Source organism: Dendrobates tinctorius, unplaced genomic scaffold (genome assembly GCF_039654945.1).
Source record: "Dendrobates tinctorius isolate UK_male_01 unplaced genomic scaffold, ASM3965494v1 ptg000101l, whole genome shotgun sequence".
NCBI lineage: Eukaryota > Metazoa > Chordata > Amphibia > Anura > Dendrobatidae > Dendrobates > Dendrobates tinctorius.
Window position 1 is genome coordinate 975,474 of NW_027361769.1, and position 14,571 is coordinate 990,044.

At 42.2% G+C, this 14,571-nt stretch overlaps 1 protein-coding gene across 1 annotated transcript in view; it reads left to right on the forward strand.

Annotated features, from left to right (window-relative positions):
* LOC141099695 (uncharacterized) overlaps positions 1-14,571 on the forward strand; it is a 103,750-nt gene that overhangs the window by 49,403 nt on the left and 39,776 nt on the right. Inside the window, exon 7 of the mRNA XM_073587656.1 lies at positions 10,273-10,334. Coding sequence (XP_073443757.1) covers positions 10,273-10,334 — 62 coding nt within the window. The remainder of the gene's footprint in view (positions 1-10,272; positions 10,335-14,571) is intronic.

The window sequence follows — 14,571 nt, forward strand, 5'->3', positions numbered from 1 at the left end:
TAAGATGAATTGATGCTTTTGGCATTCAAATGGGCACTGTAGGTGTGTTTCCTGTCCTCCTCTCACTGCCGACTTTTATTCCCCATTGACTTACATTGGGTTTCGTGTTTCGGGACGACCCCGACTTTTCCCTATAATCGGACGATCTTGCTCGACCCGACTTTTGGAAAAGTCGGGTTTCACGAAACGAAACGCGACCCTAAAAAACCAAAAGTCGCTCAACTCTAGATACTGATATTTAACAGTAATTTTGTTGAGGGCACGATAGTCAATACAAGGCCTTACTGAACCATCCTTTTTAGCCACGAAAAAAAACCCAGCACCTAAGGGTGAAGAGGATGGTCTAATATGACCCTTCTCCAACGACTCCTTAATATAGGATCACATAGCCTCGTGCTCGGGTGCAGATAAATTGAAAAGCCGACCCTTGGGGAATTTACACCCCGGGTTCAGCTCAATTGCACAGTCATAACTCCTATGAGGAGGCAAAGACGCAGACTCATTCTCACTAAATACATCATAAAAGTCAGCCAAATAGTCAGGAACATCAAGCGACTGGGGAGAGGTGGAGAAAACAGGAGCATCACTAAGGGCACACCGACAACCCCAACTCACCACAGACAAAGATTTCCAATCCAGAACAGGATTATGGATTTGCAACCAGGGAAACCCCAGAACAATGGTATCATGCAAATTATGCAACACCAAAAATCTGCAATTTTCTTGATGGTCTGGGGCGACCCGCATTACCACCTGGGTCCAAAACTGAGGTTTATTCTTTGCCAAAGGAGTAGCATCAATACCCCTCAAAGGTATAGGCATCCACAGAGGTGTCATAGGAAATCCACAATGTTTAGCAAAATCCAAGTCCATCAGGTTCAGAGCTGCTCCTGAATCCACAAAAGCCTTGGCGGAAAATGTGGACAGGGAGCAGATCAGAGTAATTGCCAGAAGAAACTTAGGTTGAACACCACCCACAGAAAACGTGTGTGCACAACGTTTCTCTCGTTTAGGGCAGACAGAAATAATATGCGAGGCATCTCCACAAAAAAAACACAGCTTATTACGCCTTCTGAACTACTGACGTTGCGCCCTAGACAAAACTCTATCACATTGCATAGGTTCAGACATTTGTTCAACAGGTGGTAACATCTCTCGTGTAGTTTTGCGTTCACGTAAACGCCGATCCACCTGAATGGCTAATGATGTAGAATCGTCAAGACCTGAGGGAACAGGAAATCCCACCATAGTATCTTTTACAGTTTCTGACAAACCCTTCCGAAAGAGGGCTGCCAAGGCACAATCATTCCAGGTAGTAAGGACCGCCCACTTTCGGAATTTTTGACAGTACAACTCTGCCGAATCCTGACCCTGGCTTAATGCCAACAGGGTCTTTTCAGCCTGATCAATAGCATTAGGTTCATCATACAACAACCCCAAGGCTTGAAAAAATGCGTTCACATTATTCAGAATAGGATCATCAGGTTTCAAAGAAAACGCCCAATCCTGGGGATCGCCGCGCAGCAAAGAGATGACAATTTTAACCTGCTGCGCGGAGTTCCCCGACGAGTTAGGCTTCAAGGCAAAAAATAATTTACAATTATTCTTGAAATTCAAGAATTTAGACCGATCCCCAAAAAACACATCAGGGGCATGAATCTTTGGTTCAGCAGCATGTGAATGAGCAAGATAGGCGGAAATTCCCCGCACTTCAGCAGCGAGCTGCTCCACACGATCAGACAATTGCTTCATCTCCATTGAGAGAAAAATTCCCCCTATGGCCTCAGAGATATAGAGGAAAAAATATGCGCAAAAAAAAAAAATTCTGACCCCTTTTTTTTTTTTTTACAATTCTCTCCTGCTATTGAGTACCCTAGGATCTGCGGTATGGCTGGTGATTCTGTTATGATGAGTCACCGAAGGAGGAAAAAACAAAATACTAGCTAAGTCCAGAAAAACCAGAGAGGTTGGCAGCTATCGGATTGCGGCCCCTGAACCTATCCACAACAACTAGCAGTAGCCATGGGGGGTTCCTACGGTGCCCTAGACCCCTCGATAACAGCCGGAGAACTACATAGCCTAAAGACAGAAAGGGGAAAAACTAAACTGCCCCAGAGCAGACCCCAAAACAATAGGCAGCCCCCAACATATAATGACGGTGAAGCAAGATGAAAACACTAACACAGATAGAAAGATAGGTTGAGCAAATGATGGGGCCCAAGCTAACTAAAAAGGACAGGATAGGAAAGCCACTGTCTGCCATCCGCAAAAACCCTATCCAAAATGTGCCAACCGACTGATAGGAAAAACAGGCCCTGAAGTCGCTAGGCTTCAAAAGACTATATCAGCACTCAGGTATATACTGAAGACAGAGCAAAAGATCAACAGATCAGAGACAAAAATGGAATTCAGCTCATCCCCGGCCGGGGATGGCAAAACTCCCAAAAAACAAGGCAAAACAAACACAAAACTGAAGTGTACAAAGCAGACCAGAAAAACTTAGCTTTGAGACACAGGAATCAGACTGGTCTCCAAGAATCCAGCAGGATCACCAGCAAGGCAGAAGGGCGTCGGCTGCCTTATATCCAGTCCTCAATTCCAGCCACCCAGTCATCATCTAGCTGCCCAGGTGTTTGGTAATCAGCCTCACTACCTTCCTTCACCAGAGGAGGGAGTTCATCAGACCTCAACGGTGAAGGGAAAAATGAACTCACAACAGCATCTACTTCCGGGGCCGCTCATTAACTTCCGGGTTATTCACTCCACTGCTTGGCAATTTTCGGCCAGCGTTGGTAGTGTTCGCGCAGTGATGTCAGGGTTCACCCCAGGCTGAGCCATGAACTGTGGTGAACCCTGACATCATCGCATGAACACTGCCTGAAAAAGCCGAAGACCGCCGAGTGCATTGGTACCCAGTTTAAGTGATCAAACAATAATTTAATGTCCACAATCGTAGTAAACAAAACGTTTTGTTCTTACATCAGTTACAGATTAAAGAACACTTATTAGGTCAGTAAACCGAATCAAAAGAAAAACCCGAATTTTTGGTCAAAAAATGTAAAAATTAAATAAAATATATAAATAATAAAAAAGTCATAAAACAGATGTAAGATTAAAATACCTTTATTGAGTAATAGTAATACAAATACATATAAAAAAGATATAAAAAAGATGTGTGCTCAAAAGAATTTTATATACACCTATATAGGTTAATAAAGCACAGCGTTCCCCATTAATAAACAACTATATTTTATCCCTCTATATATTAGCTCCTTAAATGAGTGACATAGAATATACAGAGCCCATATAGGCTCAAACAAGTGTCTGTGCATAAAACCGTGTGGTAATGCAAAACAATCAACAAAGAGAGGAACCAATATGATGGTATAAAGTGCAAAAAATGCAAAACACAAAAATAAATATAAAAAAGTGAATGTGGGGGAAAGGAGGGAAGAATAGAGGGTATATACCTTGGAGGAACGCTGCTGGATGAGCTACACAGGTATATTAAGGGAATTATAACCATTTTATTATTTATTGTTATATATATATAATATATAATTATTTTTTTTTTTTTTTGTGTTTTTTGTGGTATTGCCTTAAAATCAGGTTAATTTGAGCCATCACTTATTAGGTCAGGTGGACTAATACATTTGGCTGAAGATCAGTAGATCTAATAATCTTCAACCAAATATATTGGTTTATTTACTCAAGCGAAATGTCAATCTCCTCTCCATATTGGGGCAAGCTATACAGTTACAACAGGGAAAAAATCCCTTTTATTACCCTCCGTGCCAAAGTAGTTAGGTGTGTTGGCTAAGTTACTTGTGACACATAAGAACCAGCTGTGTGCTGAATGTATTACAAAGATCCTAAAGAAGGAGCAGACCTCATTCATGGCTGACATGAGGTCTATAATTGGGGAAGACGCGCTAAGCACAGTTTCCAGTCCAGTTCCCCCTCAGACAGTACAGGTCATGTCCCATCATAAGAGAGAAAGGTGGGAAATGGAAGTATCATCAGAGAAAGATGAAGGTTCTTATGATCGGTACCAATATCTGGAGGGTGGAGAGGAAATGCCTCAGGTTCTCCCAGAGGAAAGGAATAAAGATTATTTCTCATCCGACGATACAGAACGAGTACAATGAAAACTGAGGAAGCACAAATGGCTCACTCAATACAGGATGAAATGTTTAGGGGCTGTGAACCCAGAGAAACAGAGTCTTTCCAGCTAACAAACACATTAGAGCCATGATAATGGAAGAGTGGGAAGATAAACAAATAGCTAAAAACGAGACCCTCCTACTACTTACAGCGATTCTAATAAATACTTTCCATTGAGTTCTCCTTCAATGGAAGTCTTCAAACAGAGGCTGGACAGACATCTGACTGGGATGATTTAGCGAATCCTGCTTTGAGCAGGGGGTTGGACCAGATGGCCCAGGAGGTCCCTTCCAACTCTATGATTCTAAGGTGGGCTTATCATAACAGAGGTACAGTGAGGAGACGTTATCTAGCCATATTACGGCCTATCACTCAGCCCGCCTTCCCGCCGAGGTTGGCACCCTAACATTGCGATATGGCGGCCACGCTCACTGCCGGCTTACACTCAATGACCTAAATACGCCCTACCTATATAGTGGTTATGGAAAGTATTCAGACCCCTTTACATTTTTCACTCTTTGTTTCATTGCAGCCATTTGGTAAATTCAGACAATTTCATTTTTTTCTCATTAATGTTCACGCTGCACCTCATCTTGACTGAAATGTAGACATTTTTGCTAATTTATTAAAAAAGAAAAACTGAACTATCACATGGTCATAAGTATTCAGACCCTTTGCTCAGACACTCATATGTAAGTCTCATGCTGTCCATTTCCCTGTGATCCTCCTTGAGATGGTTCTACTCCTTCATTGGGGTCCAGCTGTGTCTTTTTTTTAATCGTTGTTTTTATTGAATGCAAAAAAATGTTCCTACATATATCCATGCAGATAATGTTTGAGGCATATGTAACATAAACCTCCTCATTAGAGATCGCATTGGTACACAGAACAATAGATAAAGACAAACCTGAAAAACCGGGGAAGGGAAAAAAGGAGAAGGAAGCGGGGGGCATGTCAAACACAAGCATAATGTTTACCCATCAGACATCCAGCACGTGTGTCCAACCTTAAGTTCAGGACCCACTGTCACCAAAGTACACCCCAAACACCCCGAAGTGTCTCTCCGCAGCGGTTCTCCCAGAGACATGATTGGACAGGTGTCTCCCCAATTGTAGTAGTTGCTCCTGGTACCAGACTGTCGGCTGAGAACAGGTCTTAATATTGCTGTGGATGTGCTGTGGGAGCAGAGAGATGAAGCTTTCCCAAGTTTCGAAAAAGGCCTGCACCCTTCCCTCTTTATGTAAAGAGACCTCAACCCAGTCCATTTGAAGCAAGAACGACAGCTTCTCTAGAAAGATATTGAAAGGAGGGGCATGGTCGTGGATCCATGTCTGTAAAATGGCCTTAGTACTGGCAGCCGCCACCCAATGCAGTAGTTTACAGGCCCCTGGAGAACAGGTGAAATTATCTGGTTTTAGGTATCCAAATATGGCCCATAAGGGTTCATCAGGAACAAAGTTTGTCAGATGTGTGGCGGTGTATTGCCGTATTCTTTCCCAAAATAGTCTAATGACCGGGCATGCCCACAAGCAATGAAACAGGTTGGCTTCTAGGGAATGGCATGTAAAACATTTAGAAGTTGTGCACAACCCCATTCTATGACCTTTTGCGGAGTCAGGTAAGAGCCGTGACAGATTTTCAATCTCATTTCTAGGAAACGGGCTGAAGGGAGGAATTTGTAGGCTGGGTCTAGAGCTTTCAGAATAGTGTCGCAAGACATGCTGGGGTCTTCAGTCTGCCATTTTGTTAGTGGAAATTGGAGTTGTTCATAATCCAGAGCTGCATGGATGAATTTGTAATTAGTGGCTATTTGGCCAGATGGAGAATTAGATTTCGTGAGCCATCTAAGCACGGATGGTCTCCATTCATAGTCAGAAAGATGTGCTAACACTTTTGTTCCATAGCTTTTACCTTGCAATATTAGAAGGGAGGGAATATGGCAGTGGGATATTTACATTTCAACTCCTCTATTGAGTATATCCATCGTTCCTCGGGGTGGACTAAGTGCTTAGTAGTTGTTATACCTTAGGAGTACCACTGGTAGAAGACAGGGTGAGAGTGCCCGTCCTGAAAGTGGGGTTACCAATAAGTGGAAGAAGAAGAGACATCCAGGCAGAGAGCTGGAAATGTTAACGTAGTTTCCACCATACCCTCCATGTAGACATTAAAAGGGGGTTAGCTCTCATGAGTGTAAGGGGGTAAGATATGATGTATTTCATGCTCCACTTCCCTCTGATTGTCTTCCAGTTCTAAATGTTTACAGACGTGTTTTATGATAATTGCCTGCGGTACTGCTATATGTATAACTATGTATTACTGCTCATTACTTATGGTATTGCCACTTGAATGTGTTACCATTGTATAGAAAACTGTATATATTGACTTGCATTCCTGTATTATAATGCTTACATATTATGTGTTCTTTGTATATGTACAGTCAGGGATAGGTAGTGCATCCTTCTTGGGATATTAGAGAAGGACACTCTTACTATATAGCTTCCCCTATAGACCAGGTAGTTGTAATTATGTTGCGGACCACTAGAGGGGGTATACTAGTGGGGCCTGATAGGAGGTTCTTAGAGGGTTATTTGTAGGAGGGGCTGCTGAGAGTTAAGGTTAGTGATGAAGAGTGGTTTAGTCAGATGGGGCCAGGGTGCCCAAGTGTCCACATGGGCTATAGGGCCAGACAGCTCGGCAGTCACATAAAATTAAGTCGTTATTGTCCACGTTACCCACGGCCACTGCATGCCTAAGCAGTGGGTCAGAATCGGAAAAGGAAGATGTGGCATTTTACCGCCTGTGCCAATGCTTTTAGGGCAGAAGTTGGCTGGACTAAGGAGATGAAAGGAGTTGGAGCTTCGACAAGATCAGTACAGACAGGCCGGATGCTTCACTAGGGGTCACCAAACGTAGTGATTGATGAATTCATGTCTGGGGTGAAACAGGCTGAAAGAAATGTCATTATAGTGAGGTCAGGCCTGGAAGGAACTGGGAAGCAGTCTAGTACGGTCCAGTCCGGGCGTTTACTGCACAGAAGTGACAACAAGCAAAGGAAAGATCAGGAAGCAAGAAAATGTTATGATGTACCAACTGTGGATGTAACGTGCAAAATTCTAAGTAGAGAAAGTGTTAAAGTTGTCTCGGACTGTGTCTCCATTGATGGGGGTCGCATTAGAAGAGAGACTGCTATGGCCTGGGAAGTGCCCGGGTGAAACTGAATCTGGAGATGCAGGTATGCCGAGAATAGTATTGTTTCATGTAGGGGAAGGACTGGACACAGCTGTCACCGGAATACAGGTCACGACTACAGTCCTGTCCCTCCCTTATACTTCAGTCAGCAATTCCGTATAAGGGAGATGTAGAAGGGTAGGGAGAGCCAGTGCCGGGGTAAGACAGCTCCAGGTCATATTGGGCATAATAAGACATTCCTCTCAGCCAGTCCACCACCACCCGGTACAGGGATGCTAAGGTATAGTGTCAAATGTCAGGGAAATTTATCCCCCCGTTTCGCCGCAATAATTGGAGTATTTTGAAGGCTATACAGGGCATTTTTCCCTCCCAGATGAATGAGTGATACAGATAGTTAATTGGGATAGTATGGAAGAGGTAGAGGAGACGTGGGAATTCCGTCATCTAAATTAAGTTGGCTCTGCCTAGATATGACAAGTTAAAATCTTTCCATTTCACTAAGGTAGATTCTACGTTTTTAAGATATGTATTAATATTAGTTTTCTATAATTTAGCTGGGTGTTTTGTCACCTGTATTCCCAAGTATTTTAGTGAGCCATTAGTAAATTGACACGGGAACCTTAATGCCCGCAAAGGTTTGAAAGGTTTGAAATGCGAATGTTTGCCACGCTGCTGCATCCCTGAGTAAATCCTGTCTTAGCCTCACATAGGCCATGTAGCAGCATCTGCAGTCAGTTCGCCAGGATCCTCACCAAGAGTTTATAGTCGTGGTTGAGGAGAGCTGCTCCATAAAGGCTGATACCCCCATAAGATGCTCCATAGAATAATATGCCCCATATGCTGCTCCATAAAGGTTGATGGCCCCAATAGATGCTCCATAGAATAATATGCTGCCCCATAAAGGTTGATGGCCCATAAGATGCTCCATAGAATAATATGCCCCATATGCTGCTCCATAAAGGTTGATGGCCCCATAAGATGCTCTATAGATATATATGCCCCATATAATGTTGAATAAATGTTGATGGCCCCATAAGATGCCCCATAAGATGCTCCATAGATATATATGCACCATATGCTGCTGTGATTAAAAAAAATGACATACTCACCTCTCACCGCTGGGGGCCAGATGACGGTGTCATGAGCAGGTGCGGATACTGGCATGCTATGGGGGCCAGGTGCTAGTGTCGCCACTTGCTCAGGGCCCCGACACCTGTGATATTCACCTGCGGTACCACGTGACGGCTGAACACAGGAAGATCTGCGGCACCGGAAACCATCTGAGAAGCAGGGAAGTGCAGAGACCGCGCCAGGAGGGGGTGAGTATGATCTGACAGCCGCCGGCTCCTGTGCTCCCCCTCCCCCGCCTACCCCCTGAGACAATGACTCGAGAATAAGCTGAGAGGGGCACTTTCAGCCTAAAAAAAATGAGCTGAAAATCTCAGCTTATAAGCGAGTATATACGGTAAATAAATTTAACTCACTACCTGATTTGACATTTCCATGAAAAAAATCACTGATAATATAAAATCATTGGAAGACAATATATATTCAAGACTAAAGACACTAAGGACTATAAAAACAATCAAGTATATAATTGGAATAAATCTTCTTTTCATGGTTCCTCTAAAAAATCCATCTTGAGAAATGATGTGAACGCTTCCAAGCCTGGTTATAAACGCAATAAAACCGTCTATTTTTCTTCATCTGAATACCGTAGCTCGGATTATGACACTGGTCATTCCTCACATAGTATGACTGTGGATACACGTGACCCTCGTAATTTTTCCACTGTTGCAACAAAAAACACAATGTGTGTAGGAGAGAAGGACGGAGACAGAGAAAACCGTCCATGGAGACGCTATCCTACGAGGCACAGGAAAACAACTTAGTAAAAGCCATTGATAGTTTTTCTTATGTCCTGATTCTGACCCCTGTGGTTTTATCTAAAGCACAAATGGAAGTTTTATCAAAAGGACTGAATTCTGTACCGAGCAAAAAGTTCAACTTATTCCAGACCATCAAAGATGTTAATAAACTTACGAGGTTGTTAACCGTCAAAAGACACTTTTTTCTCTGTGGATCAGCAATGTATTTTTCCAACATTTGAACCTGCTTCAGCACCTATGACTACCGCATTATTTTCACTTGAGGAACAGAAAGCCATTTGTACATTATCATCTCTTCAGGATCCAAAATGCAATCCATGTTCTGTTCAAGACAATGACATTTTTGTTTCTACTCAGAATTCGACTTATTACCCTTTACAATCAAGGGTTCCTTCTCTTGATGTTTTCCAATCATTGGTTGAAAAAGAACTGAAAGCACTGGATGCCAAAATTGACATAAATCATGTTAATAATTTGTCTATTAATCTAATGCTGTCCAGTAATTACAGTGCAACTCCAACATTGTGATACGTCAATCTGACAAAGGGGGTTGTAGTGTGGAAAAGCCACACGTGCCGGCATCATAAATTCTAAAGCCAGCAAATGGCTATTACCAGATCATGAGATTATTCCTGGTTTCCATGGTCTACCCAAGACTCAAAAATATCTTTCCACCACCTTTACGTCCTATCATTTCTAGAATTGGATCTTTACATGAGAATTTGAGTTCTTGGGTGGACGATCATTTAAGCCCTCTTGTGTCCAGAATCCCGGGGATTTCCAGGATACCTTGTTGGTCTTGCGGGTTTTTGAGCATTTTCATTGGCAAGAGGATTTTCAATTTTTTACATGTGACGTTGTTATCCTATATTCTCCTATTCCCCACAATTTGGCTGTACGTGCGATTATTCACCATTTAGATTGTTACAGCAATGATTCTGATCATCTTAAGTCATTTATCATTGAGTCTCTTACATATTTGTTAAAACATAATTTTTTCCTGTTTAACAATGAATTTTTTTTGTTGCAGGTCCTTGGTGCCCCAATGGGCTCAAAATTCTCCCCAACATTAGCCTTTCTCTATATGGCTTGGTGGGAGGAATTATATTTATTTTCTGATTCCAATCCTTTTTGTATAAATCTTGTTTTTTCTGGTAGGTATGTGGATGATTTACTGCTCATTTGGCGCGGTTCCCATCTGATTTGTCTTCCCTTCATAAGTATCAGAATTCTAATATTTTGAATCTTTCTTTTACTGTCAGTAATATAAATACCCAAGTCTGCTTCTTGGACATTTTTCTTATGGGCGATCCCACCCTCCATTGTATTCACACCACTATCCATAGGAAGGAGAATTCTGGTAATTCTCTGTCACTTTCTTCATCTTCTCATCCCCATCATACAACTAAGGCGATCCCTTACGGCGAGTGGTTATAGTAACCTGAACATCAAGCGTGCATTTAATAACGCTTCCAATAAACCCAGCGCATTAGAACCGACTAAAACATCATCTGTTATTCATTTTAAGTCCGACTCTATTATCACCTTTTCCGCGTCTTACAGCCCAATATAATCGAATAATATCTATAATTAAGAAATATTTACCAGTATCAGGAGGACAAATTGCGGCATATTATCAGTACAGGCTGCGGTCCGTGGCCAGACGGGGTTGCAGTTTAGCTAATGCTCTTTCCCCTAGACTATTAAAGCCAATGTCTACTCCTAAATCTTGGTCGTCCATTTCTGGTTTCTATAAGTGTGCCGGTAGTAGATGCAATGTTTGCACGCATGCGATAGACAGAAAAAAGGTTTTTCAATCATCAGACGGTAAATCGTACGACATCACCTCATTTATCAATTGTGACCCCCAATCCGTACTTTATTGTATTTGCTGTACACTGTGTGGGATAAATTACATCGGATGTAACACACGGAAAATAAAAACAAACGTATTGCCGAGCACTTGACCAATCTTCCCAATAAGAATGTGGCTTATTCGGGGGCTGCCAAGCACTTTGTTAATGTTCACAGAGGAGATGGTTCTAATTTTACCTTTTATGCGTTTGCGAAGGTTTATAATCCGACCAGAGGAGGCAATAAACACAAACTTCTGACTATACGTGAAGCATATTGGATCTTGAAGCTTGACACTAAACACCCCAGAGGCATGAATTTGAGAAACTATTTGTTTATATTAGTTTTCCTGCCATATTATTTTATGTTTTCTTTTCATGGCTGTACAATTATCATGTTAATAATTTTTATATCATCAGTTTTTGTTATTTAAGACAGGATCAGTGTTGGGTCCATTGACTATTGTATTGTGTCTTTCCAATCCCAGGTTCATTCGCTCACAACTAGGGATGAGCGAGTATACTCCTTAGGATTCGGTACTCGGCAAGTAATGAGATACTCATGGTACTCGAATCCTAGCAAGTAAGTTTCACTGCTCACCTCGCAATATTCGGATCTCCCACCTGGCATGCGCTAACCAATCACAGTAAAGCCGCCGCCTTCTTTATTGTGGCATTACTGTGATTGGCGGGCCGCGCAGCATCACTGTATCGCTGGAGCCCCTGGAGAGCGGTCATTATTAATGGGATTACAGCAGAAAGGTCAGTATACAGTAGGTTACTTTATTATTTTAATTTTTTTTACAGGTGATAATAATATAATAATAAATTTTATTTCTATAGCGCCAACATATTCCGCAGCACTTTACATTTCAGAGGGGACTTGTATAGACAATAGACATTACAGCATAACAATAATCACATAGATCATAACATACCAAGAGGAGTGAGGGCCCTGCTCGCAAGCTTACAGTCTATGAGGAAAGAGGGAGACACGAAAGGTGGGTGGTAACAGTTGCCCTGATTGTTTGGACCAGCCATAATGTTAAGTGTGTAACAGTACAGACACAGAGGGCTAATGGATGCATAAAGCATGTGGGAACATGATGCGAGGAACCTGGCCATGGTAAAAACTTTTGACTGGGCCACACAGGGATAGATTAGGTTAATGCATTGAGGCGGTAGGTCAGTCTGAATAAATTCTTTTTCACAGCACACTTAAAATTGTAGGGATTGGGGACTAATCGTATTGACCTGGGAAGTGCATTCCAAAGAATTGGCGCAGCACGTGTATAGACTTGGAGACGGGAGTGGGAGGTTCTGATTATTGAGGATGCTAACCTCAGGTCATCAGCAGAACGGAGGGTGCGGGATGGGTGGTATACTGAAGCAAGGGGAGATGTAGGGTGGTGCTGAGCCATGGAGGGCTTTGTGGGTGAGGGTAATAAGTTTATACTGAATTCTGGACTGGATGGGTAGCCAGTGTAATGACTGGCACAAGGTAGAGGCATCGGTGTAATGATTGGCGAGGAATATGATCCTGGCTGCAGCATTCAGGACAGATTGGAGGGGGGAGAGTTTGGTAAGAGGGAGACCGATTAGAAGAGAGTTACAATAGTCGATACGAGAATGAATAATAGAAACAGTAAGAGTTTTTGCGGAATCAAAAGTAAGAAAAGGTCGAATTCTAGAAATATTTTTGAGGTACAGATAACAAGAGCGAGCCAGTGATCGGATGTGGGGGGCAAAGGAAAGCTCGGAGTCAAGTATGACCCCATGACAGCGGGCATGCTGCTGGGGAGTAATAGTGGAATCACACGGAAATGGCAATGTCAGGTATAGGTACATTAGTAGCGGGTTTAAACACAAGGAGTTCAGTCTTTGACAGGTTCAGGTGATCAATGGCTTTGGGGAATTAGGTGTGTGCACTGAGTATGTACTCTATGTTATGTGCTGTATGTTATGTGTATGTACTGTATGTTATGTGTTGTATGTTCTGTATGTCTTTTTCTTTTTACACATTCACCCCATTAGCCGGATGATGGGAATACTACTTTCCCATCATCCACTAATGCTGTCACTGTAGCGGGCATAGCCAGATGGGACAAGTAGTCCCATCGGACGATGCCTGCACAGCCCGCACAAGCCCCGCACACACACACACAGCCCCAAAAACCCGCGTACACATTCTCCACGCACACATAGTCTCCGCCCACACACATTCTCTGCCCATTACTCGCATTTCCAATAGACTTACATTGGAGTCGCTACTCGTTACGAGTACCCGAGTGCTAGGAGCTACTCGTAATGAGTACAGCGAGTCCGAGTATTTCACTACTCGCTCATCCCTATTCATAACTGGTGCATAATTAATGTCATTATTATTCACATGATTTTGATTGGTTTTCTGTTGTATATGATGCTTATGTCAGTTTGTTTTTCTATATCCTATGAGTAAGGGCTCTTGTAACGTGCCAGAAACGCCTTAGGTGTTTGAGGTTTTTAAACCGGTTTCACATGCTGCTATAAAGTTTTTCTTCTATTTTTACATAGGTGGTGTGCCGAATCCATTCCTCGTTTTTTTGTTACGAGGTATATAGTTTGAAGTCTGGGGTCTGCCAATATGTGGATAGTTTTCTCTTTCGGATAACATGATACATGATTTTAGTTTTTTTGTCTAGTCTCGCTTGAATATAGGTTAATATTAACTAGTCTCCTGATGAGTCGCCTTCGGTGAGGACGATGAAACCCATAGAAATGAGAGGCTTGGAGAGTGAGTGTGTAAACGTCACCTCACTCTATATACTGAGATGTGGTGTACATTTTTTTTCTATTAGTCACCTACTGACTAACCTTCAGGGGGTGAATTATGGGTATAGTTTTATATCTGGAATTAATAAAGTTTAGTTTTATCATTTTGTCAGCAAACATGAGGAATGACAAGAGACAACCCATTTAAGAAAATTCAGTTTTGGCTAAAATTATTCCAACATTATGAACATAAAAAAGGCTTCTCCCCTATGTGACGTCTCTGATATTTATTAACAGTTGATTTCCAAGTAAAATATTTCCCACATTAAGAAAATGAAAAAGACTTCTTCCCTGTGTGACTGCTCTGATGTCTAACAAGAAGCGCTTTCTGGTTAAAACATTCCCCACATTGTGAACAGGAAAATGGCTTCTCCCCTGTGTGTGTTCTCTGGTGACTAACAAAATTCCCTTTATGGTTAAAATATTTCCCACATTCTGAACAGTTAAAAAGCTCCCCTGTGTGGGTTCTTTGATGGCTACAAAGATCTATTTTCCATTTAAAACATTTCCCACATTCTGAACATGAAAAAGGCTTCTCCCCTGTGTGAGTTCTATGGTGATTAACCAAATGTGATTTATGGCTAAAACATTTCCCACATTCTGAACATGAAAAAGGCTTCTCCCCCGTGTGAGTTCTCTGGTGTTTAACAAAATGTGATTTCTGG